The sequence below is a fragment of the Ochotona curzoniae genome, unplaced genomic scaffold, assembly GCF_017591425.1.
Source record: "Ochotona curzoniae isolate NIBS_2020 unplaced genomic scaffold, NIBS_Ocur_1.0 contig_291, whole genome shotgun sequence".
Lineage (NCBI taxonomy): Eukaryota > Metazoa > Chordata > Mammalia > Lagomorpha > Ochotonidae > Ochotona > Ochotona curzoniae.
Genome location: NW_024465649.1, coordinates 4,663,216 through 4,689,888, shown reverse-complemented (window position 1 = coordinate 4,689,888; position 26,673 = coordinate 4,663,216). Strand labels below are relative to the sequence as shown.

The 26,673-nt window shown below is 42.6% G+C and overlaps 1 protein-coding gene and 1 pseudogene across 2 annotated transcripts; both read right to left on the bottom strand.

The window, feature by feature from the left end:
• Positions 1-18,744: 18,744 nt before the first annotated feature.
• Positions 18,745-19,257, bottom strand: LOC121155345 (histone H2A.Z-like). 2 transcript variants are annotated; one of them, XM_040978643.1, is made up of 2 exons: positions 18,974-19,257; positions 18,745-18,904 (listed from the first exon to the last, which is right to left on the bottom strand). In XM_040978643.1, the coding sequence occupies exons 1-2, from the start codon at positions 19,166-19,168 to the stop codon at positions 18,782-18,784; spliced, it is 318 nt and encodes a 105-aa protein (XP_040834577.1). In that variant the 5' UTR covers positions 19,169-19,257; the 3' UTR covers positions 18,745-18,781. The 2 variants fall into 2 exon arrangements, with proteins under 2 accessions (XP_040834577.1, XP_040834578.1); XM_040978644.1 differs by having other exon boundaries at positions 18,745-18,973; positions 19,082-19,183.
• Positions 19,258-20,208: 951 nt separating this feature from the next.
• Positions 20,209-20,827, bottom strand: LOC121155344 (annotated as a pseudogene).
• Between the last annotated feature and the right edge of the window lie 5,846 nt (positions 20,828-26,673).

Here is a 26,673-nt window from a genome sequence, read left to right as displayed (position 1 = left end):
CACCCATACTCACCCTTCTAAGAGTACTTCCACTTAGTACCTCTAGCAGGTATTTAATAGTTAAGCCACTCGTTAAGACACAAATGTCCCACATCAGTGCCTGGGTTTGATGCCCAGCTGCAGCTCTGACTCTAGCTTCCTACCTATGCAGACCCTGGGAGACAGAGTGATGGATCAAGTGGTTGGACTCCTACCACCCACGTGGGAGACCTGGATTGCATTCTCAGCCCCGGCCTACCTTGGCTGCTGTGAGCACATGCAAAGCGAAGCAGCAGATGAGAGCATATTCTCTCTCCCTCTCTGTCTGCTTCCCCTCTATCTTTCCCTTCTTCCATCTCTTTCCCTCTCCCTCCCTCCACATAAAGTAAATATATATATATGTTAAAAATTATGTTTCCTTTGGCGTATATTTCACATTTCATTGGTCCTTATTTTTCTTTTGAGAAGACTGGGGACAGGTGTTTAAGCAGCCCATATAAAGCCTTACACCTGAAAGTTTGCAGAGCAAATATTCTAAAAATAAACTTCCAAGACAGAAAAGAAAATGTGAAGAATACCCTTATAACAAATAACATATTCTAAATTAAATCAATTTATGCTATTTTCCAGCAGAGTTACAGGCCACAAATTGATATGGGCATTTTTTTTCATTTATTTGAGCTAAACGTGAAAATCTCTAAACCCAGTGAACCTTGACAAGCATGTTATCAGAAAAGTAATAGAAACATATCTGGGTTCTTTTCATAAATCTGTTATCCAGCCACAAAGTACTCCACACCTTTGCCAGTGATGAACTAAAATCAGCAGAAATGGACAAGGATGATCAAATTGTGTTCATGCAGATGCCTGTGAGCAGGGAAAAAGGCAGATACCTTATGTTGACTCACAGACAACTCCATACATGGAAGATTAACTTTATAAATGACGGGACACAAATAGACTACAGTAGGGAGATTCCTGATCGATTATTTGGCAGCACTCCTCATCATGCCTGACTTAAAGGAAGACCTGATTACTAGAAAAATGTTTCTCAAAGGAATAACAAATTGGGAAGACTTTTATTTTCATTGTCTGCATTATCTCCTCTGAATTGCAAAGAAATTACTGAATGACTAAATTTTAAGACATGCAATGTTCTATATCAGAGGTCTATTTTGCTAATCAGTTGGTGATTTTAAGTTTAATGGTATTTCCGCCAAAGGATCCAAATGGGATCGTAGCACATGCAAAGTGAGAATTTAGCCACTTGTCTATTGCACCAGGCCCAGCTTCTACATTTTTCCTTAGTTAATTGTTGAGTCGGTCTTTCTTGAATTTGAGGGGCCAATAATGAGTATGACATTCCTTACCTTTCTTTCTATGGGAAAGGAAGATAGAATAAATAAGACTGGTAGGAGTCAAACAAAACCACGTATATTGCAAATAAAGAAATGTTGGAGGACTGATGTCTGGACCAGCAGGGTTGATATTACTAAGTCCAGAATTATCAAGATATGCCTATCAGGCAGCTGGAACTCGGCTGACCCGTCTCACTCCCATCCAAAGCAGTGCCAGTTCCCAAAGGGGCAGAAAACAAAACCCATAAACCCACGTGCTTCATCTCTGCAGCTTTCTCCCAAGGAGATGAATGTGTGACATTCACACCAGTTTCTTTTCTCAAACTCAGTGGTGGCCCCCAGGAAGGAATGAGGACAGTGTGGGCAGAGGAATGGGGGCACGGCTAACATGTGCACAGTGGGCTCCTGTCAAATGGATGAGATAGCAGGAGCAGGCAAGGACTGCCTTCAGTGAGCTAATAGCAGGTTCACAGGTTAAGTACATCTATTTGTCTATCTAGAAGGTCCCAATTGGTTGATTTATAGTTCTAATATTCTTGACAAAAATTCATTTTTTCCTGTTGCCTTATACAGCTCAAGAAATCACCCTGACTACACTTAGAGTATTAATAGTATCATCATTTTGTCATTACAAAGCAATTATGCTAAGAGCCTACCTTTATATAACCTTGGGATGGGCACTGCAAGCTGCCATTGTACTGTGGCTGTGGCTTCAAGAGGGGACATTTATTTGACTGCATTATGAAACATGAGTGTGCAGATGAGCTCAGTGTAAATGAAAGCTCCCAGAGCCTGTATCTGTCTTTTTCAGCACTGACTCCACACTTTGTGTCTGGCATATAAAAAGTCTCAAGTAATGGCTTGTTGGATAATGGGACACATTAATATTATTTCTCCAAATTCCATAATGATTTTGCTAGTGTTTGCAGGAAGACCTCACTACTGGCAAAAGAGTTTTCAAATGAAACACCCTTTAGTCCAATATGAATGACTTAGAGAAGAAAGCCTCCAAAGAGGGATGATGTAATCGAAAAAAAACGTTGTAGGCTGGTGTGGTGGAGTAGCATGTTCATCTTCAGCCTGTGATGCTGACATCCTAAATGGACTCTGGTTCCAGCTGCTCCATTTCCAATCCAGCTCCCTATTAATGTCCTAGGAAAGCAGCAGAGGATGGCCCAGCACCATGGGCCTATGCAACCATGTGGGAATCCTGGAAAAAGCTCCTGGCTGCTAGCTTCAGACCGGCCAAGCTCTGGCTGCTGTGGCCATTTGGGGAGTGAACTAGTGCATAGAAGATCCTTCTTTGTGTGTTTCTCCCTCTCCTTAACACTGACTTTAAGGTAAAAAACAAATAAATCTTCTTAAAAATATAAAGTGCTGCTTCTTTGCCAAATAGATATTTGCACATAATCTATAATCTCTCCCCAATGTATTCTCTTCTGCTTGCAATGTTACCTTCCTCTGTTCCTTCTTTGCTTTATACTACTACTGCTGCTCCCTCCATTTTTCTAATCTCAGCAAAAAAGAACAGGTGTTACCTAAGAAGAATTCAAGCCAACTTAGAAAGCCCTGTCTGCATTAGAGGAATACAAGGTTCTCCAGGTTGAGGAGCTTGAGCAGATCGGAGAAGACTGCAGCCTTTACAGCCAATTCCATTCTCAGCTTAGCTTGCCTTGCACTACAATCCTGAGCGCAGATAAGAATCTTTATTAGTTCCATAGTGGCTCCTATGAGGACTACAAAGAGGCAATGTTTGAGAACTCTCACCATCACATCTGCTTCTTCCTTCCTCCTCCAAATATTCATGATCCTTCTATGGCTGTTCCTCTGCCCAGAGTCCTCCCATCTTCCCTCCCTCCGCCACTCTTCCTATTCTGGCTCGTTTTCCCCAAAGTTTTGTTTGGAGCACTCCCTTAGTCCTCCCTACTGTCCTTCATCCGCCCTATTTCCAGTCAACAATATTAGATGGGAAAGTAGGATTTTGCAGCAGCTAGTGTAAGAAGAGATTTATTCAAGGACGTTATTGCTGGCTTGTTTCAGTGATAGTGCCACAGGAAAGACCTGGTCAGGAGGGTGAGAAACTTCTACTTGTTTGAACAAGAGAGTGGGCAGTTTCTGCCCCTTCTTTCTTGGGTTGCTGCAGTGGTGTTCCCAGCTCGACAATCTCTGCAGACAGATTAGAGACCTTTGTCAGCAAGAACAAGATTAATGGTACCTCCTGCTTCTTCTCGCCTGGCTTGCTTCTGAGACTAAATGTTTGCAATCTATTGTTAGAGAGGCCAGGGATTTGCTTTCTATCCTGGAAGGGAAGATGGACACTCCCTATGCTTTGTTCCATGGCTTGCTTCAGCAGTGATTCTGCACCAGGAGGCTCCTTCTGCAAGGAGGATGTGATGCTTCTGCTGACTGGAATAGGAGAGCGGGTGCTAAACAGAATCAGTGAGAATCACAGTTCTGCAATTTCTCCTGAAGAGCAAAGATGGCGCTTCTGATACTTTCACCTTTGGTTTGCTCTAGTAATAAACTCTTGCGATCTCTCATTGGAAGAAGACAGAAGGCCACGCTGTGTGGGAAAGGAAAAATGGGAATTTAAACACCTTTTTCCCTGGCGTGTTTCAGTGATAACTATAGACTGCGGATAGAGGATGGAGACTTTGCTTGCTCCAACAGGAGAGGGGGCACTTTCCACACTTTCTTTGCTATCTTATTTCTGCCATAAATTAGTGTCTGGAAACACCCCTCTGGAAGTAATTTCTGAGCTAACTTTTGTAGCCTTCATTCAAGGGGACTGGCTCCTGGGAATTGACAGGATTCTCTGCAGTCCTGAATCTTCTAGAAGTCTTCTAGGGCACAGAAGATATAAGCATGACTCCCACATTTGCCAACATTCAGCAGCTGTCTTCCATGCTTGAAGTGCACAGTCTGATCAAGTGCCCAGGCACTGGCTTCAGACTCTCTTGAGCAGAGCAACTGGCAGGTAGACCCCAGCTCTCAGCTTCTCTGCAAGGAAGCAAGAAACTTGAACATACATCTAACACCCCAGACTCCCTAGTGCAACCCAAGGGACTAACTTCCATCTCTCCATTCTCAAGGAAACAACATGACCTAACATGTTCTAATGTCTTGGGGGCCACTAGGAACATGAATGACAGGTTGGGCCAGTGCAATCACCTGGAGGCACCTAGATCTCCAGCATGGCTGGCTGGGAAGAAACAGTGTCTGCTCAAGACTCATCTATAACGACTGGGAGAAGGGGTTCTAATACCAGCAGTACAGAAATCCACACAGAAACACAAGGAAAGTGTCTTCACTTTCTAAGTTAAAGAACAAGATCAATCTCCTGATGCCAATGCTGATGAAACAGGGATATGGGATTTCCCTGGCAGGAAATGGAAAAGGACAGCTGTAAAGATGCTCACTGAGGTGTGCGAAGAGCAATGCATAGACAAACTAAGAACTTAACAGGAAATACGAAAGAGTACCTGTTGTCAAGCTGAAGAATTGAATATTCTTCAGAGGGATTCACCACCAGACTAGATAAAACAGAAGAAAAGATTAGCAAATCTGAACCCAGATCAGTAATATCACAAAATTGGAGGAATGAGAAAAGAGTTAAGATAGCACAAGACTTATGGGACACCATCAGGTGAGATAATTATTAAATATGCATTATTGGTGAACCCAAATCTGCAAAGGCAAATGGAAATTCATATTCAGGAAGACCAACTGAAGGCAGGATAAAAGCTCCCTCGGGGCCCAGCTCTGCTCCTCTCTGTATATCTTACTTTCCAATTAAAATAAATAAATCTTTAAAAAAAAATTTCAAATAAACATTCTACATCAAGGAAACAAAGATAACAAGACCAAACACAGCAGAAAGGAAATACAAAGACCAGAGCATAAATAAACAAAATATACAGCAGTGATGATGGAAAAGATTAAAAGCACTGAATTTTGTTATTTTAAGAAATAGTTCAACAACTTTTTTAGTTAAACCAACAAAGAGAAAACTCAAACAAAATAGACAAATGTGAGACATAACAAACACGTCAAAAAAACAACCATCCACCAACAAATTAGATTTCCTAAAAGAAAGAGTTAAATTCCTAAAAGCATGTAATTTACCAAGACTGAGTCAGCAAGCAGTGGAAAATATGTACAGATTAATAATGAAAAAGGAGATTGCAACAGTAATAAAAAGTATCCTATCAAAGAAAAGCCCAGGGCATGATGACTTCACTGCTGAATTCTTCCAGGACAATTTAAGAAGGATTAACAATGGTCTCTAAACTTCTCCAGAAAATTAAAGAAAGGATATTTTTAAATTCTTTTTCTGACATCAGTGCTCCATGTTCAAAGCCCAATGTGAACATAACAAGAAAGGACAACTAGAGGGCAAAATTCTTGATGAACACAAAAAATCCTCAACAAAACAGTGCCGAGGGTAAGGGGTTCCCCTAGTGTGTCAGACACTGAATGAAAACACCTGTGTCCCATAGCGTTCCAGGCTTCAGTTTCTGTCCCCTGTTCCTGACTGTGGCTTTCTGCTGATGTTGATCCTGGGAATGGGAGCTGAGGCCTTAGTCACTGGGGAGATTGGGATTGAATTCCCAGCTAGTGGCATCAAGTTAGGCCCAAATCCAGTCATGAGAGCTCTCAAGAGCAAAGAAGCAGAAGGGAGTGCATTTTCTCTGTCAAGCTTGTCTCTACTCCTCAAATAAAATTTTTGAAAGTAGGTGGGCAGAGACTTAAAAGATAACTTTACTTGCCTCTCAAATTTATACTTCTAAAAATACTAGCAAACAGGTACAAGCATGTGGCATTACTAATCAGGCACCACCTACAACACTGGCATCCTAAATTCAGAGGGCTGTTTCCATGCCCATGTGCTCTGTCTCTGACCAAACTCCTTGCTCTTGTGCCTGGGAAAGCAGGGTGTTTGTGTGTGCTTGGGGCTCTGCCACCCAAGTGTGAGAACTGCATTGAATTCCAGGCTTCTAGCTTTGGCCTGATACAGACTTGATTACTGCAGTTCTTTGGGGAGTGAACTAGCAGTTTATTTTTTCCTTCTCTCTCCTTCATTCTGTCACTCTATTTTTCAAAAAGAAAAGAAAAAAAATCAAGTAAATATTAAAAACAATGCTGACAGGGGCAGTGCCATGGCATAATAGGTTAATTCCCTGCCTGTGGTGCCAGCATCGTGTATGGGTACTGCCTTGAGTTCCAACTGCTCCACTTCTAATCCAGCTCCCTACCGATGTGCCTGGGAGAGTAGCAAAGCTTGACCTATTTGCACAATTCCTGTGTCTACATGACAGACTGGAAGAAGCTTCTGGTTACGGGCTTCAGACCATCCCAGCTCTGGCTATTACAGCCACTCGGGAGACAGCCAGTGGATGGAAGATTCTCTGTCTTCCCCATCTCTCTTTGTAATTCGGTCTTTCAAGTGAGAATAAATGAATCTTTCAAAAAATATTTTGAATGGCATATCAACATTTAAAAATATTCAGTGGGGCCCGGCGCGATGGCGCAGTGGTTAAGGTCCTCGCCTTGCACCCCCGGGATCCTATATAGGTGCCAGTTCTAATCCCGGCAGCCCCGCTTCCCATCCAGCTTCCTGCCTGTGGCCCAGGAAAGCAGTCGAGGATGGCCCAAGGCTTTGGGACCCTGCACCCGCATATAAGACCCAGAAGAAGATCCTGGCTTCAGATCAGCATAGCATCGGCCGTTGCGCTCACTTGGGGAGTGAATCATCGGACGGAAGATCTTCCTCTCTGTCTCTCCTCTCTGTATATCCGCCTTTCCAATAAAAATAAAATAAATCTTTAAAAAAAAATTCAGTGACACATTTAAAAAATCACCACGATCAGCTAACATTCATCTAAGGGATGAAAGGATGGTTGAACATATAAGTACATAAAGTGACAAGTATGGCACACCATATGCACAAATTAAAGGATAAAAGTCACATGGTCATCTCAATAGATACTGAAAAAGCATTTGGAGAAATTCAATATCCATTCTTCTTTAAAAAAAAAGCTTTTGGGTCCTGCCTGGTAGCTTAATGGCTAAAGTCCTCACCTTGAACATGCCAGGTACCCATAGGTGCTGATTCTAACCCCGACAGCCCCACTTCCTATCCAGCTTTCTACTTGTGGCCTGGGAAAGCAGTCAAGGACAGCCCAAAGCCTTGGACCCTGCACCTGCGTAGGAGACTTGGAAGAGGCTCCCGGCTCCCAGCTTTGGATCAGCTCAGCACTGGCTGTTGTGATCACTTGGGCAACAAATTAAATCTTTAAAATAAATGTTTTCAAAAATTATATAGAGGGCCTGGCCTGATAGCCTAGCAGCTGAAGTTCTAGCCTTGCATGCTCCGGGATCCCATATGAGGCCCATTTCATGTCCTAGCTGCCCCACTTCCCATCCAGCTCCCTGCTTGTGGCCTGGGAAAGCAGTCAAGGACAGCCCAAATCCTTGGGACTCTGCACCCATGTGGGGGACCCAGAAGAACCTCCTGGTTTCGGATCAGCTCAACCCTGTCCATTGCAGCCACTTGAGGAGTAAATCAGCGCACAGAAGATGTTTTCTCTGTATCTCCTTCTCACTGTAAATCTGACTTTCCAATTAAAAAAAAAAACTTGAAAAAAATCGATGTAGAAAAAAACATACTTCTACACAACAGTACATAGGTAGTATAATACTCAATAGTGAAAAGTTTCAAGTTTTTGAAGAACCAGTTAAGATGCCTGCTCTCATCACCTCTTTTCACTGTAAAACTGGAAGTGTGAGCCGGCTCAATTAGCAGAAAAAAAAAAAAAAAGAATCAAAACACATCCATAGAGGAAAGGAAAAAGTGATTAAGAAAAGAAGAAAAAGCAAGTACTAAAGATTTATTTTTTATTGGAAAGTCAGATTTTACAGAGAGGAGAGACAGAAAGATCATCTATCTGCTGGTTCACTCCTAAGTGGCCACAATGGCCAGAGCCAAGCCAATCTGAAGCCAGGAGCCAGGGAGCTTTTCCGGTTCTCCCACATGGGTGGTGGGTCCCAAGGCTTCGGCCATCCTCCACTGCCTTCCCAGGATGCAAGCAAGGGGCTTGATGGGAAGTGGAGCATCCACTAGGCCATGAACCGGCGCTCATACGGCATCTTGGAGTGTGCAAGGCTGAGGATTTAGCCACTAAACTATCATGCCAGGCCTCAGTATTTGCTTGGTGACATGACCTTTTATATAAAAAGTAAAGGACTTTATTTTGATACTTTAAAACTGATAAAATCAGTAAGTTGCTATTTATAAAATCTAACTCCAAAAAATAGCACATTTATAAGGAACTATCCAAAATTTTAAGAAACCATTTATGATAGCTTAAAAATAATGTGGCATGCTTGCAGACAAGAATCCATATTAGAATGCCTGTGTTACAGGGCTGCAGTTGTAGCATATCACATAGCTGCCCGTGATGCTAGCATCCCCTCTAGGTACTGGTTTTGCATCCTGGCTACTCCACTTCTGATCTCGCTCCCTGCTATTGCACCTGGGAAAACAGCAGAAGACGGTCCAAGTGCTTAGGTCCTTGAGACTCTGGTAGGAGATCCAGAAGAAACTCCTGGTTTCTGGTTCTGGCTTGTCCTACCCTTGTCCACTGCAGCCATCATGGAGTCAATCAGCAGATGCAATGTCTCTGTTTCTCTCTCCCCCATCCCTCTTACTTTCTCTCTGTAACCCTGCCTTTCAAATAAACTTTTAAAAATATTCATGCTTCGCTAAATGATGTATAGGCTGAATGTAATTCCTATCAAAATCAAATGTCATTTTTCATAGAAACAGGAAAAATAATCTTAAAGTTTACATGGAACCAGAAAACACTAAATATGCAAAAAAAAAAAAAAAGAGCCATGAGCAAAGAGAACAAAGCTAGAGACATCACAGTCCCTGACTTCAATCTATGTATGTGAGTGTGTGGTATAGAGAAATGCAATATAAAACAACTGTAATCAAAACAGGGTGATACTGACATATAAATATACTGACCAATGCAACAGAATAGAAAATTGAGAAATAACTAAAGTATTTATAGTCAGATTTTTGATAAAGGAAATAAGAACACACAATGGGAAATAACCAGTTTCTTGATAAACAGTATTGGGAAGACCAGATATCCACACTCAGAAGAATCTGACATTTTCTTCATGTCATAAACCAAATTAACTCAAAATGAAATAGACTTAGTCATAAGATTCACAAGTGTTAAGTGACTGGAAGAAAATGCAGGGGAGGGACCGGCGCAGTGGCGCAAGTGGTTAAAGTCCTCGCCTTGCACACCCGGGATCCCATATGGGCGCCGGTTCTAATCCTGGCAGCCCTGGTTCCCTTCCAGCTCCCTGCCTGTGGCCCAGGAAAGCAGTTGAGGACAGCCCAAAGCTTTGGGACCCTGCACCTGTGTGGGAGACCCAGAGGAGGCTCCTGGCTTCAGATCAGCATAGCTTTGGCCGTGCGCTCACTTGGGGAGTGAATCATCGGACGGAAGATCTTCCTCTCTGTCTCTCCTCTCTGTATATCTGCCTTTCCAATTAAAAAAAATAATAATAATAAAAGTAAATCTTTAAAAAAAAACAAAAAAAGAAAATGCAGGGGAAATGCTTCCAATTGTTCGTCTGGGCAATGGTTTTGAATGGACTCTGAAAACATAAGCAACAGCAAAAACAGACAGATGAGATTACATCGAACTAAAAAGCTTCTGTATCACAAAGGAAACAGTTAATAACATGGAAAGATACTCTAAATATTGGTAGAAAATATTTGCCCACAGCCATCTGATAAAGGGGCTAATCTGTAAAACACACAAAGGTCTCAAATAATTTAATATCAAGCAGACAAACAATTCTATTAAAAAGAGGAAAAAAGAGCCAAACATTTCTTTTTAAAATAATTTTTTAAAGATTTAAAATTTTTGTTGGAAAGGTAGAATTATGAAGAGAGGAGGAGAGACAGGCAAAGTCTTCTGTGTGCTGGTTCATTCCCCAGATGGTTGCCATGGTTGGAGCTGGGCCAATTCAAAGCCAGGAGCTGGGAACTTGGTGTGGGTCTCCTGTATGTGGGGTGCAGGACATAGGTCATGTTCCATGGTTTTCTAGATTCATAAGCAGGGAACTGGAAACTCGAACTGGCACCCACATGGGATGCCTTACTGCAGGCAGAGGCTTAGCCTGATATACGATGGTGCTGGCCCCTAAGCAGATATTCTTGAAAGAAGAAATATAAACAGTCATCAGATATGAGAAAATGTTCAAAATCTCTATCAAATTAAAACCATAATGAAATAACAATTGTTGTCTGTTAGAATGCATATTATCAATACGTTGAATGACAAACATTGGCAAGAATGCAAAGGAACGGGAACTGTTGTACATGCATTGTTGGTGGAAATAGTAATTATTAGAATCACTTTGGCAAATAAGGAAATTTCCTCCAAAACTAAAAATGTAACTATCACATGATCCAATATTTCCTCTTCTGGCACATATTTGAAGTAGTTAGAATCAATGTGCTAAAGAGGCGTGTGCACAGCTATATTCATTTCAGAATTATTCACGGTTGTTGGGACATCAACGCAATGTAAGTGTCCATGCAGGATGAATGAACAAAGAGCATGTGATATATACACATGACAGAATGCCACGCAGGCTTTAAAAAGGACAACATTGATGAAACTTGAGGACCTTATTTTTACAGAGGAAAGCCAGGCAGCTGAAAGACAAATACTGTATTAGCTCACTTACACGTGGAATCTCAAAAAAGTCAGATGCAATGGCTGGTGTTGCAGTGCTTGCTTTTGGTTTTGGTTTTCCTCCTTTTGAAGATTTATTCATTTTTATTTGACAGGCAGGTTTAGAGAGAGAGAAAAGATAAAGAGAAGTCTTGTATCTGCTGGTTACCTTCCAAATGGCCGCAGTGATCAGAGATGAACTGATTTGAAGTCAGTCCTTTCTCAGGTCTCCCATGTCAGTGCAGGACTTGAACCATCCTCCATTGCTTTCCCATGTGCATCAGAAGGGAGCTGGTTAGAAAATAGAGCGGCCACGACTCAGATGATGCCCTTGTGGAATGCTGGTGCTATAGGTGGAGGATTGGACTGCCAAGCCACTGTGCTGGCCCCACGCCACTGCTTTCAATGTCCAATATTGGAGTGCCAGTTTGAGTCCTGGCTGTTCCACGCAAGAGCTGGCCTTCCTGCTGTTGCACCTGGGAAGACAATAGATGGTGGCTCAAGTGTATGGGAGCTTGCCATCCATGTGGGAGACAGGATGGAGTTCTTGGCTGGGGCTTCAGCCTAACCAGTAGATGAAAGATTCTTAGTATTTAATGTCTTTTTCTCTCATTCTTTGTTCCTTGATTAACTGATTGATTTGAAAGATCTATCTATTTTAAAGAGTTAAAATCAAGGAAATGGAATAGGAAGATTGTCACCAGAGCCCAGACCATAATTAAGAATCTTTCCATTGCAAGGATCTGCAGTTCTTTTGTGAGTTGGTTTTAATCCTGCCAATCTCATAGCCCAAATTACCACTGAATATAGGCTACTCTTGAAGTCCCTAGTATCATTACATCAACTGAGGCTTTGCTGCATCTGCTGTTGGAAAAGGATGGAAAAGAGACAGAAGAGTGGGGGAGGGGAAGGCACTGAACAATGAGTATAAAATGTGCGTTACACTGAAGGAATAACTTCATGATCTATTGTATTGTGTGATAACCACAGTGAATGAGTAATGTGTGCTATATCTCGAAATTGCTAAAATAGACCTAACAATCTCACTATAAAAAATACTTGATGAGATGCTAGATATTTGATTAATTCAGTCGAATCTTTCTGTAATGTGTACATAAATCAAAACATCAACTTCTACCCACAAGTATACACAATTACTGTTTGTCATTTAAAAGAAGTGGGGGACACGAAGGACATTCAGTCCTTCTAGAATTTCCTAGAAGGTGAAAGAATCAGGCTTGGAAGAGCAATACTCACATCACTTGGCAGTACTACACTGGAGAAATATCACCATCTCCCCCACTGACCACAGGGGCAGGTGCTTCCAGCAGCACCACCACTGCCAAGAGTCTGGGCGTCTCTAGTGGCTGCCTAATACTAGTCTGGGTTCTGCCTACTTCTTTATCCCTTTAATCTCCACTCCCAAGTTTCATGCACGTATATCTGATTAGAGGAGCCTGACCACAAGAGAGATTGAGGAAGCGGAGTCTGGTTTTTATCCAGTAGAAAAGTCCCCAAAAGTCAGATGAGTATTTAGGAGCTCTGGGCAGTCTCCTGAACTAAGCCAGATCCGGGGCACGTTGAGCTAATTCACAGCGAAGTGTCAACTGTTCTTTGAGTGTTGATACCAAACAAACCTCCAGTGGGTCAAAGACTCATATGGAGGAAAACACTTCAAATTTTCTCTAATATTTCTCAATTTTCTAGATACCATTTTATGGAGATATAATTGACATACAAAAACCCTGCATCATGAATAAACACAACTTGGGCACTAGGAGTCAACTAGGCAGAGGAGTGAAGGTAGGGCTAGAGAAAGTCAGGTCTGGAAAGCACCAAGCTTTGACACAGGCAGAATAATTTAGTGTGACTCTACAAAGGGTCACGCTAGAGGAAGGAACAGAGGGAAACTCTTTGGTGATCAGAATCCAATTTAAGAAGGGTCTTTCATGTTATGCTCAGGAGTTGGTTTCTTGGTAACTTAAAGATTTATTTTTAATTGGAAAGTCAGATATATAGAGAGAGGATGAGACAGAAAGATCTGCTGCCCACTGATTCACTCTCCAAGTGGCCAAAATGGCCAGAGCTGAGCTGATCTAGAGCCAGGAGCCAGGAGCTTCCTCTGGGTCTCCCACATGGGTACAGGATCCCAAGGCTTTGTGCCGACCTTGACTGCTTTCTCAGGGTAAAAGCAGGGAGATGGGTGGGAGACAGGGTGGCTGGGAAAGGAACTGGCACCCATACAGGATTCCAGTGCGTGCAAGGCAAGGACTTTAGCCACTAGGCTACAGTACTGGGCCCAAATTTGTTTTTTGTTTATATAATCTTTTCCTGTGTGAGAAATAGTCTCGGAACCCCATGTGGTGCGTTAAAATTAGATTCATTGCCAGGAAAGCCTTGGCCCTTCCAAATGTACTGAGAATCACAATTAAGTGTCTTCACACTGTGACAACCTGGAGTTCCTTTATGAACTGGGTTTCAATCCTGCAAGCCTCCTACCCTCAGTTACCACTGTTCTCTGGATGCAGAGCTGCCCTGGAAGTCCCTAATTTTATCACATTAACTGAGGCTTTAGTGAGTCCATTGTTGGGAAAAGGAAACATTTGTGCTTCAAGTACAGGAAATCACCAAACAATTAACTTCCCTGGACTCATACAGCTGGGTCAAATGCCTCAGTGTGATTGTCTTTGCTTCATGTAAAGCTATTGAGGAAATGTTTTGTAGGCATTGCTGTTTTTGTTTGGGGTCAGAGTAATAATGGCTACAGGAAGATATGAACAGAACAGTCAGAGGTCTACCGCAAGGAAGGGAGGTTTTCAGAGAGGGTGGAGAGGGTATGCTAAAAAACAGTGTAATTTGAGTATTCAGGGAGGGGGAGGACTAAGCATGGAGTGCAGAGAGGAGCCAGCGTGGGACGATGGGGCAAAGGAAATTGTTATTACGCGCCGAGGCCCGGGAAGAGCAGCCCGTTGGAAGCAGAGATGGCATGTGTAGGACACAAGGCCAGTGTCGGGGAAGGCAGAGGCGGCTCAAGGACACCGATCCAAAAAGCAGCAGCATAGAAAGCCTCCCCAGGAAAATCAAACATCAGATGAAGTGAAATGATAGGGTCAAACTGCCCCCATGTCACAGTATTTTCCAAGAAATTATTTTAGATGACTCATTTTATTGAATGAAGAAAACTACTCATACTCTGAGACAATGTTACCTATTTTTAAAATGGTGGTAACTTTTATTACTATTATCATTATGATTCTGAATGAGAAGGAAACTAGGAATTAAGGGTACAGGCTTAGTATTAGATAACAAGCTAGCTACAAATCCTGGCTCTGTCACACACTAAGGATGTCACTTTGGACAAGATGTTCAACTACTCAAGCCTTACTTTGCTTATCTGGAAAAAAAAAAAAAACATTTATTGGGCCCAGCGTGATAGTGTAGTGGTTAAAGTCCTTGCCTTGAATGTGCCGGGATCCCATATTGTCGCTGGTTGTAATCCTGGCAGCCCCGCTTCACATCCAGCTCCCTGCTTGTGGCCTGGGAAAGCAGTTGAGGACAGCCCAAAGCCTTTGGACCCTGCACCTGCGTGGGAGACCGGGAAGAGGCTCCTGTCTTTGGATTGGTTCAGCTCCAGCTCAGTGGTCACTTGGGGACTGAACCATTGGACAGAAGATCTTCTCGTCTCTCCTCCTCTCTATATCTGCCTTTCCAATAAAAATAAATAAATCTTTGAAAAAATCATTTATTTAAAAACATTTGTTGAATAGCTACTATATGAACAGAAAATAAAGTACTAAACTGTGCAAAAAAAAAAAAAAAAAATGGGGCCAGCACTGTGCCTGGGCCTCTGCCTGTGGTGCTGGCAGCCCTTATGGGCACAAGTTGGTGCTCCAGCTGTTCCACTCTGATCCAGCTCTATGCTTATGGCCTGGGCTCAGATCGGTCCAGCTCTGGCTGCTGTAGGTGGAAAGTTTCTTTTTCCTTTCCTTTTCTCTGTAAATTGACCTTTCAAATAAAAATATATCTTAAAAAAAAAAGATAAAAAAGAATGCTAATATGACAACTGTAACTATAACTATATAAGTTATTTAAGTGTTTTTAATGAGCTTCTTAATGTTAGCAGATGCAATGTGATTCTGTAGCTTGTGGTATAAAGATGGCCCCGCTTATCCTCCATTCCTGGTATGCATGCTCTGTGTTAGCCTCTCTGCCTGAGTGTGGGCAGGACCTGTGATTTGCTTGTAATCAAGTATGCGTGATAAAGGTAACGAGATGTCTAAGTGTGACTGCAGAGCCCAAGGCCATCGTTTTGACCTTACCTACAAACTTTACAGATTCTCACAGGATAGCGCAATCTAAGCCAGCGTGCGGAAAGGCTTCTGTGACAAGGAATTAAAGGTAGCTTCCACTGCACAGTGGAGGAGCTGAGTTTCTCAACTGGACAACCTGTAGGGGAGTGGATAAGTCAACAGCCAAGAGAGTTTGGAAGATCCTTCCCCAGTAGAGCTGTAGAGGAGACCCCAGCCCTGGCTGGCATCCACTGGAAGTCTTGTGAGAAACCCTGAAACAGAGGCTAAGCAAAGCCATGCCCAGATTCACAACTCAGGAAGCACCATGACATAACAGATGTCTGAAGGTTTTAGTGAGTGACGTTTTAGGCTATCCAGTTTGTGATAATGATGCTACAGTATTAATAAACTCAAATGCAGGAAATCACATTTCATTAATTTTCTACATTAAATTTAACCCATTGTTTTTACTTTATGCTTAAGAAACTCTAAGCCTGGAACTAGCATTGAAGTTTGATGGGTTAAGCTATCGCCTGCAGGTCCAGCATTCCATATGTGTGCAGGTTCAAGTCTAGCTGCTGTTTCTGATCCAACTCTGCCAATGTGCTCGGAAAGCAGCAAATGTTGGCGTAAGTCCTTGTGTCCCTGCACCCATGTGGGAGACCTAGAAGAAGCTCCTGATTCCTGACTTTGGCCTGGCCCAGCCCCAGTCATTGCAGCCATATGGGGAGTGAACCAACAGATAGAAGACTTCTTTCTCTCTGCCCCCCTCCTCTGTAACTTCAAATAAATGAATTACACCTATCGAATAAAATAAATCTTAGAAATCTGATGTGGGGACATGGTGTATAAAGGATCCTTAATCTGCTACTTGCTTACAAAAATGTATATTGTCCAGTTCTATGTGATCTGTTTAGAGGTGGCTGCCTCTGCCAAGGACATCACATCTACTGCTTTGGCCAAATTTGACAGCTGACACCCTTATTCTAACAGAAAGGTGCTCGATGTCAGGGACGTAGTACCACACCCTTCTGACCCCTGGCCACTCTGTTGAAGCAGACAGTCCATTTCCTCAGCCGAACTCCCACCACCCTTCTTCCTATTCTGGACACATTTCCCTGCTGCTGCTCCTTCACTCTTAACATTGGCAACTCTTTCCCCTTTGTCAATTCAGTGGATCCCCAAGAACCTAGATTTTACAAATGATATTCGACCTATGGGAAGGAAACCCGTATCTAGCCAAACTGAATACAAAGTCCTCCTAGTTCTTCTGTCCCAAGAAAGGAGGAAAAATGATCTCATGCTTTTGTGATGACTCTGCAGTAACCAGAAATTGTTTCATTACTAGCCACACAGTTGTCCAGGGCAAGATGAAAACACAAGCTCAATCATGAAGCTGTAATTACTGCGGAAGACTCGATTTCAACACACACACACACAAAAACAGACTCCCCTAGCTCTCAGTTCTCCAGGGAACTTTTCATTTCAAGAAATGAAATGTCAGAAGCACCAAGATTTCTAAGCTCTGATCTACTTAAGGTCTGGACTCAAGGGAAGCCCTCATAGTTGGGATCCTGGGCCCTGAGTATCAGAAACAGCACCCAAATATGTTTGAGATAAGGATAGGACTTAATATGTGCTAGAAAGTTGAAGACACGCGGAAGAGATGTATGAAAACTGAATCAAATGTAGACATTAGCATTTTCCTAGCTTTGAGAAAGCACACTGAGCTTTCATTTTAGTCTAAGCTGTTATGATTTCTGAGGTTTTTTTTCTTTTTGCCTTTGGAAAGCACTGGACAGCATTCCAGAGATCAACTATACCACGTCCAGATTCTTTCAAAGAGATACGAATTGATTTTTAGCTTCACAGCAGTTCCAGGACATTTCTTTTCTCCTGCCATTTTCTCTGATAATGCTGTATTATTCTTCCCACTCGGAAGCGAAGGAAGACTTTCCAAGTGTTTCCTCCCCCAGCACACTCACAGGAAAGAATAGAAACAATTCTATCAACTCCAGCTGGGACAGCACAAAAGCCAGGAAGCTTTTCTTACATTTCTGAATCCTGCATGGCTCTTGCTGCAGGTGCTTGCAGGTGCTTTCCAACAATTTGGTTTTTCTTTTTTTTTCCAAGTTTGTTGTTGACATGGAAGCCCTCCGTTGTCTAACCGTGGTGGCATTTAATTACCTGTGCCAAGTTGAATTCCAATTCTGTTGTTTGGAATGTTTCAGTGACCCTGGAAAAAGTTTCTTTTTAAGATTTTTTTATTTTTATTGGAAAGGCAGATATACAGAGAGGAAGATCTTCCGTCCAATGAATCACTCCCCAAGTGAGCACAACAGCTGATGATCCGAAGCCAGGAGCCTCTTGCTTTCCCGGGCCAGGGAGCTGGATGGGAAGTGGAGCCGCCAGGATTAGAACTGGCGCCCATATGGGATCCCGGGCGTGCAAGGCGAGGACCTTAACCACTGTGCCACCACGCTGGGCCCTGGACAAAGTTTTGTAAACCTTATTTTGTACAGTGGGAACTGGTTGAGGAAATGAGTCAGGCCCCTTACCTACCTGCCTTTCAGTAAAATTGGCTAATTTATTTTGTTTTATTTCAGAGTGGAAACCAAAGACAATCCAACAGACAGGAGCCTCACACTTGACCCTGCCCAGTTCAAGTCAAATCCGCAGCACTGTGGGAAGCTGCTTGCCTCACCAGGTGCGTGTGCTGCTCATACTCAGGCTCATTTTAGGTAGCAAACAGCCACAGATGTATTACATCTTGATAATTATGCACTGATTTTGCTATATACATATAGAAGCAATATAATAACATGTCGACTCAGTTTCATGGATATTCATGTTTACAATGAAACTAAACAAAAAAGATTCAATACAAATAGGAAATAAATGATTGTATATCATTATCTACCACTTCTAGCATGCAAAGAGCTGATGTTTAAGTAATATTGTCCAATCAAATATTGGAAATGTCTCAATACACCTTTTTTTTTTTTTTTTTTTTGGGAGATGACCTTTATTGAGCTTATCCACCTGGGTGGAAATAATGTCTGTACAAAACCAAATGTTTGTTACTATAACTTCTGCATCACAATTAAATCCCAAACAGTTTTTTTTAAAAACAGTCAACTCAATCAAAACCCACTACTTCAGAATCAATAGCTTCTTTGAAGCCACAGTTTAACACTTAAATATGGTTAAGACTTGAATGCAGAAATTTGGTTGGTTGGAAAGCTAATTAAACTTCCAACTTGCTCAAATAGAATTACAAAAAGGCAAAATCGTGTTTTTCACAGAGATACAGTCCACTGGAATCACCAACACTGGACAGTTGTTAGAGTATTTAGAGTCCTGAGAAAACAAGGAATCCAGGCAGCCTTTAGACAGTCTTCTGCTGTCCTTTCTTCCCGATCAGAGACTTGTGGATGTGCGGGATGACACCACCACCAGCAATGGTAGCCTTGATGAGAGAGTCCAACTCTTCATCTCCACGAATAGCCAGCTGCAAGTGACGCGGGGTGATGCGCTTTACCTTCAAGTCTTTTGATGCATTTCCCGCCAGCTCAAGTACCTCTGCGGTAAGGTACTCCAGGATGGCTGCGCTGTACACAGCGGCGGTCGCGCCCACACGTCCGTGGCTGGTCGTCCTGGATTTCAGGTGTCGGTGAATACGGCCCACCGGGAACTGCAAACCGGCTCTCTGCGAGCGGGAAACCGCCTTTGTCTTGGCCTTTCCGGAGTCCTTCCCAGCCTTAACGCCAGCCATTTCGAATTCTGCGGAAGCTCAACCAAGCAAGGCAGAGAAAAAGGGCTGATGCGACCCCCCCCCCCCCCCCCCCCCCCCCCCCGGCGAGACCCCAACCACCGACTCCTCCGGCGCACCGCGATTCAAACTGCCTCAATACACCTTTTTAATTCTCATATTTTTATTGAGTAATTGGGCACTTTTGATAAATTCACAAACCTAAGATTCAGTGTTTTCATTTGTAACACATACAAGCATAACTCCAACCTTATAGAGAATTGAAAGAAACAAAGCTACTGGATTTGAATCTGGGCTTTATATCTAGCATAATGCTTGCTCATTAAGTAAAACATTATCGGATTCTTCCTCCATTTCTTGTCACTTACCATAAGTAAAAATGTTGTAGCCTGGGCCCGGCGCGGTGGCGCAAGTGGTTGAGTCCTCGCCTTGCACGCCCGGGATCCCATATGGGCGCAGGTTCTAATCCTGGCAGCCCCGCTTCCCTTCCAGCTCCCTGCCTGTGGCCCGGGAAGGCAGTCAAGGACGGCCCAAGGCTTTGGGACCCTGCACCCGTGTGAATCATCGGACGGAAGATCTTCCTCTCTGTCTCTCCTCTCTGTATATCCGCCTTTCCAATAAAAAAAAAAAAATGTTGTAGCCACGAAGTAACTAGCCCTTCTGTGTAACATTAGTGACAGAAAATGATGATGCCCCTGAGAAACTGAAAGTTAAATGAATGAGGCACTGTTGAAGGATGTGGGCAATTTGGCTTTCTCCCTGAACTTACTGCCTAGGTGACTTCATTTACATCAGTCCCATGAAAATCAAACACGTGACTATCTCCTTTGTGTCTAAAAAAGTAAACTATTTCATTCGTTGTGTTTGATTGCTTGGAACTGCTTTCAGAACCAGGAGGCTGTGACTCAAGTTCAGGTCAATGTTTTTATTCAGTGCTTACTCTGTTTTAGGTCCTGTGGTAGGTTTTAGATATAAAAATGGAGAAGCTTTTGGTGCAATGATTAAGACCCTACCTCTGAGGCCTACATTTAAAATTTTTTAACATGAAAGTTATATTTACTTAAAGAGAACTTGAAACTGGATCATAAGCTCTTACAAAAAAAATTATAGCAAGACCTTTACCTCATTCACTTTTAGCTATTTCATAAATACTACAGGTGACAGTGGACGGTCTGTGATGAAAAGCATGCAGCTCTCATTTCCACAAAGCCCAGGGGTCAGTCTCTCCCCCTGGTTCCTCCTTCAAGGGGCTGAGGTCTGCAGTTCTTCCAGGCTTTGGGTTACGTGGGTGGTTTCCTCACTGAGCAGGCTCTCCAGGTAAGCGGTGCCCGCACAGGGCTTCCCCATCACTGGGTCTATCACCCTTCCCACTTTGAAAATTTTCTTGGCCAGTTTGTGCTTCACGTGCTTTGTCCGGGGCACAGGTAAAGCTTTCAGGAGCACAATATCCCCGACCGTGCACTGCTCAAGGGCATCGTGGGCAAAGTAGGTCTTTCTCTTATTGAAGTACTTTAATGGATAGGATCCAGGACAAGCCTGGTGACTCTCACTTTAGCAGTTTTCTGCATTTCTGTCTCAATCACCTTCCCCACAATCCATTTGGCATGGACAGATGAACGGATAACTGACATTATGTGGCTCTGGTCACCTCTCAAGCCCACAGCCCACAGCCCGGGGTCGCCCCACATTCTAAATCTATTTAGAGCAATGGCCTAATAACTAAAGTCCTCGCCTTGAATGCTGGGATTCCATATGGGTGCTAGTTCTAATCCTGGCAACACTGCTTCCCATACAGTTTCCTGCTTGTGGCCTGGGAAACAGTCAAGGACGGCCCAAAGCCTTGGGATCCTATATTTGCATGGCTGTACTTGGCTCAGCTCCAGCCGTTGGAGCCACTTGGGGGAGATTCTTATTGGAAAGGTTTATCTGCAGAGATGAAAGACAGGTATCTTTCATCCTCTAGTTCATTCCCTAAGTGGCTGTAATAGTGGGTTAAGGCCCAGCTGGAGTGGGTGAGGGGTAGCCTAGGAGGAGGCTGAGAAGGGTGGCTGATAAGGCTGCACCAGGGTAAGGCAGCCCCCTCCTCGGCCTCCTCAACCAGCAGTGACATACACTCTAGCAACTTATAAGGCACATTCCTTTGTCCCAACCCTTACGTTTACAGCTCCCTGATTTAAAATAACCCCTCAGATCCCCTGGGCGTGATTTCTTTGGCCCACTGTCTGTATCAAACCAGTGAACCTTGCCCGGGAGCAACTAAAGTCTGTTTTAAGCTGAAATCTATTCTGTGTGGATCTCTGGTTCTGAATATGTACTTGAACCTTATAGCCGGAGCTGAACTGATCTGAAGCCAGGAACTTCTGAGTCACCCTTTCAGATGCAGGGTCTCAAGGGTTTGGGTCACTCTTGAATGTAAGTGGAGCAGCTGTGACATGAACTGGTGCCAGTGTGGATCCCAGTGCTTGCAAGGTGAAGATTTAGCCAATAAGCCATGGTACCGGGCCCGACATCCCATATCTGTTTGCTGGGGTTTGGGTCTTAGCTCCACTTTTATGTAGCTTCCTCTTAACATCCAACTGAGGAAGTAACAGGTGATGATTCAAGCAGTTGGGTTGCTGCCACCCACATGAGAGATCCAACTAAGTTCCCTATTCCTGCCTTCAGCCTGGCTCAGACCTTTCTACCTTTCAAATAAAAGTATTTTTAGTAATGAAAGCAAGAAGTAAATAAGGATATATTTATTTACTCATCTGTTAAGTAGTTATGGGCAGCCTGCTAGGTACATAAAAAGTTTTAGATACTCAAATGGAAACAGGTCAGCTTTCATAGAATTAATTAAAGAGAAGGGTGGAAGTTGGAAAAAAGATATTTTGAAAATCAGTTCTCAAAAATAAAAGCAAAATTCTCCAAAAAGAATGCATATGTTAGGCCTGCTATAGTAGCCTAATTGCTAAAGTCCTTGCCTTGCATGCACTGGGATCCCATTTGGGCAACGGTTCATGTCCTGGCTGCTCCACTTCCCTTTCAGCTCCCTGCTTGTGGCCTGGGAAAGCAGTAAACGATAGTTGAAGGTCTTGGGATCCTGCACCTGCGTGGGAGACCCAGAAGAACCTCCTAGCTCCTGGCTTCAGATTGGCTCAGCTCTGGATGTTGCAGCTGCTTGGGATGTGAATCAGCAGATGGAAGATCTGTCTCTCCTCATCTTTGTGTATCTGCCTTTCCAATAAATAAATTTTGGGCCTGGCCTAAAGTGCCTAACGTATTCACCTTGCATGTGCTAGGATCACATATGGGCGCTGATTCTAACACCAGCACTCTGCTTCCCATCCAGCTCACTGCCAGTGGCCTAGAAAAGCAGTGAAGGATAGCCCAAAGCCTTGGACCCTGCACCTGCATAGGAGACCTGGAAGAAGTTCCTGGCTCCTGGCTTCAGACCTGCTCAGCTCTGGCCACTGCGGCCACTCGGGGACTGAATCATTGGATGAAAGATCTTCCTCTCTGCCTCTCCTCCTCTCTTATCTGACTTTCCACTAGAAATAAATAAATTAAAAAAACAAATCTTAAGAAAAACATTTCCTTAATTTTGGGAATTGTTCATAATTTAATCACTATAGGCAAAATAAAGTTTTAATTTGCATTATTACCATTTCTATCCATTACAAGAACAGTGTCAAATCCTTATTTGTAATGTCTTCTGATATTCATGGTATAAATTGTCTATAGTACTATGGCCACTTTTAAGTGACTAAATGTCTTAATGGGATGTAGAGCTGAAAATTATATTCATCTCATCATTGCTGTTCCCTCTATAAATATGATAAATGTACATAATCAAGAAGATAGATAATAGTTTCACTAAAATAAAGTGATAAATATTGAGTATTACTAATAAATATTTATAAAGTCTATTTAACTTAAATTTTAATAAAGTTTATTGAACAATTGGCTCACAAAATTATTGTAAACTAAGGCATTCATTCTTGTAAGCTAATATAAACTAGATACAGCACTGTGGGAAACATTAAGGTAATATTTTGAAATTTTAATATTTTTGCCTTTTAATTAATGTTTGTGTTTGATCTTTTGCCTATAATTTAGAACTATCCATGCTGCCATGAGATGAAGTACTATTGTTACAGCTGAATGGAGATAACCCGAGAAGTAGGCATTCAGACAATTTCTAACACTAATGAACACATCTGGGGCCCAGCATCATGGCTCAATGACTAAATCTTCACCTTGTAAGTACACGGATCCTGTAAGTGTGCTGGTTCGAGTCCCTGCTGCCCCACTTTCCATCCAGATCCCTACTTATGGCCTGGGAGAGCAGCGGAGTGTGCCCCAAAGCTTTGGAACCTTGCATCTTTATGGGAGATTTCAAAAGAGGCTCCTGGCTTCAAATCAGCTCAGCTCCATCCACTGCCGCCATTTGGGTGAGTGAAACAGCAGATGAATGACCCCTCTCTGTGTCTTTTTTTCTGTAAATCTAATCTGCCTTTCCAATTAAAAAGAAAAGTAAGTAAGCAAACAAGCAAAGAATAAGTTGTCTGTGTCCTATTTCAGCGTGCCTGGGTTTGATACCTGGCTCCCGCTCTTGACTGCAGCTTTATGCTGGTACAGAATATGGGAAGCATGGTGATGTCTGGAGATTGAGTTCCTTCAAGCCACAGGAGACAAGCGGGTTGCCTGCTGGGCTCTTGGCTAAAGGCCAGGACATTGCTAGCTATTGTGGGTGTTTGGATTTCTCTGTCTTTCTATTGTCTGTATTTATCTAGTTGTCTCTGTGTGTGCCTCTTAAGTGTTTTTTTAGAAAACAAATAGAAACAAATGTCCTGATTATATTCCCATGTGATAGTTTAACACATGTGATCACCACAGGTTCCTCCTGAAACTCTGGTAAAGTGACCCAGAAAAGGCAGAAGCCAAGAAGGACTCCAGAAACGGGGGCAGAGACGATATAATACAGTTTGAAGGTCGGAAGCACTTATTTTCCAGCCTAGCAAAAGTACAAATTAAAATTTACAAAGGAGCTCGTCCATCTGTGCTGTGGACCTCCTCCTCAAAAAGCTCAGGCATAGGGGCAATTAGAAGACATAATTAATTGTAGGACAGCTCTTAGAACGTATAACCAACATTTTTTAAAACTGGAAAATACGAGGCTGGCATAATGATCCATTTGGCTAATCCTCTGCTTTGCATGTGCTGGTATCCCATATGGGTGTTGGTTGGTGTCCCAGCTGCCCCACTTCCCATCTAGTTCCCTGCTTCTAGCCTGGAAAAGCAGTCGAGGATGACCCAAATCCCTGGGACCCTGCACCCACGTGGGAGACCTGGAAGAGGCTCTTGGCTCCTCATTTCAGATGGGCCCAGCTCTGACCATTGCAGCCGTTTGTCTCCCCTTTCTCTTAAATCTGACTTTCCAATAAAAACAAATAAATTTTTAAAGGAAAAGAATACGAATGACTTAAATCAGGGTCTACACAACAGAAACAAAAAAACCAGAGTGAGCTAATTAACAAATTTAGGAAACCTAGACCCAAAGGACATGCCTGTCTAGTGGGAGAACTCACTAAATGATCAACACAGTAGATTAAAAGCAAGCCACACCAAGGCACCCCGTGAAGAACAAGTGGAAGTTTCTAAACACTTCCCAGGAGAGAAAGAGAGGCCAAAGAAGAGAACTGTATATAGAAACTGGGTGTTCAACAGCAGCGCTTCACACCAGATGATGGAGCAGTGTCGACTTAAAATAGTCTCATTCTGCAATTCTATCTTCAGCAAAACGATCATTCAAGTAGAAAAATAAAATAGAGGTTTGCATATACTCATGTTCTTTTTTTAAAGCTTTATTTTTATTGGAAGGTCAGATATGTAGAGAGGAGGAGGAGACAGAGAGGAAGATCTTCCCTCTGATGATTCATTCCCTAAGTGACCACAACAGCTAGTGCTGTGCCGATCTGAAGCCAGCATCCAGGAGCCTCCTCCAGGTCTCCTATGCAGGTGCAGGGTCACAAGGCTTTGGGCCATCCTGGACTGCTTTCCCAGGCCACAAGCAGGGAGCTGGATGGGAAGCGGAGCTGCCAGGGTTAGAACCGGCGCCCATATGGGATCCTGGCGTGTGAAAGGTAAGGATTTTAGCTAACAGGCCCTATGTTTATGTTCTTAACATTGGAAATTACTGAGAAAAGGTACATGTTTGGACCAAAGAATGTGCTCCACCAAGCCAGGGAAGCAAACAAGATATTTGATCTAGAAAACAGAGGATCAGTACAGGGGAAAGAAAGAAATGGCTTGGATGAACATGAAGGAGATACCAGAGTATTACAGCATTGTTAGAAGGAAATATATTTACATTGGGTCAGGGGAGAGGCCTGAAAGAGAAGTTGTCACAAAATGAGACAATCTGATGTATTTTAAAAGATTATAATTTCAAAAAAATGTTTGAGGAATGGAAAAGTATAGGTGTATGGAAAAGCAAGCAAATAGAAGCTAATATTAATTTCAGGGAAAACCCCAAATAGTATAAGTAAGCACATGTAATCAAGTACTCCATGTTCCTGGTAAATTGATCAAAATTATGGCATAATGTAAACTCATGGGAAAAATGGAGGAAAAGAATGTATGTGAATGTGTGATGAGGGATGGGTTGGGAAAATTTTTTAATAATCAGTTTTCATCTCCCATAATATGAAGCCAGAAAAGGAAAAAACCTAACAATCTCCAAATGGTAGCAACACAGCATGTTGTTTAGGAAGACAAAGCAAATACTAAAAAGCAGTTAACATAATAGTAAAAATATAATGAAAAGCACTGCCTTTGAATAGAAAAGAAGGAACAGTGTACTGCTTTTTTCATTGTGAGTCTTATAGAATTATTTTACTTTTAAAACCCTGTACAAATAGAAACTTTCAGAAAGCAAGAACTGGCCAACATTCCATCCCTCCTTCCCCGGTATAATCTTTTGAAAACGAAGGGGGTGCTGAGAGGGAAGCCAATGGTTTCTAAAGAAAACTTCAAAGCCTGAGAGTTAGGTAGGACTGGAAGCAGTAATTGCCATCTTTGTTATAAAAATAATGACGCCGTTAAGTGTTATAAAGGAAAACCACAGGGAATGGTTACTTCTAGCAGGGAAACTGAATCTCATCTGTAGTTGGTGGAAGTTTCCATACAGCAACCAACAGTGCAGCCAAAAAGACAGGCTACAGTATAGACTTTCAACACAAACATAATATGTAGAAATGACAGGTATCTGCATAAGGGCACTGAGAATACATAAGAAGGGCTCTAAACACAGGTTGACTGGGTCAGGAAAGACTTCCCGAGGTAAAGAATGCCTAAGAATACAGAGGAGGTGGAGAAGGACTCCGAGCAATTGTTAAATCTTTCAAAAAGGCTATGAACCTTAGCATGCATAGATTGAAAGTTTCTAGACAAATGATTTTGACAACAATAAGAATCATAATTGGTTTTACTATTATATCATCCTTTTACAGATTTGGTAAAGAGAA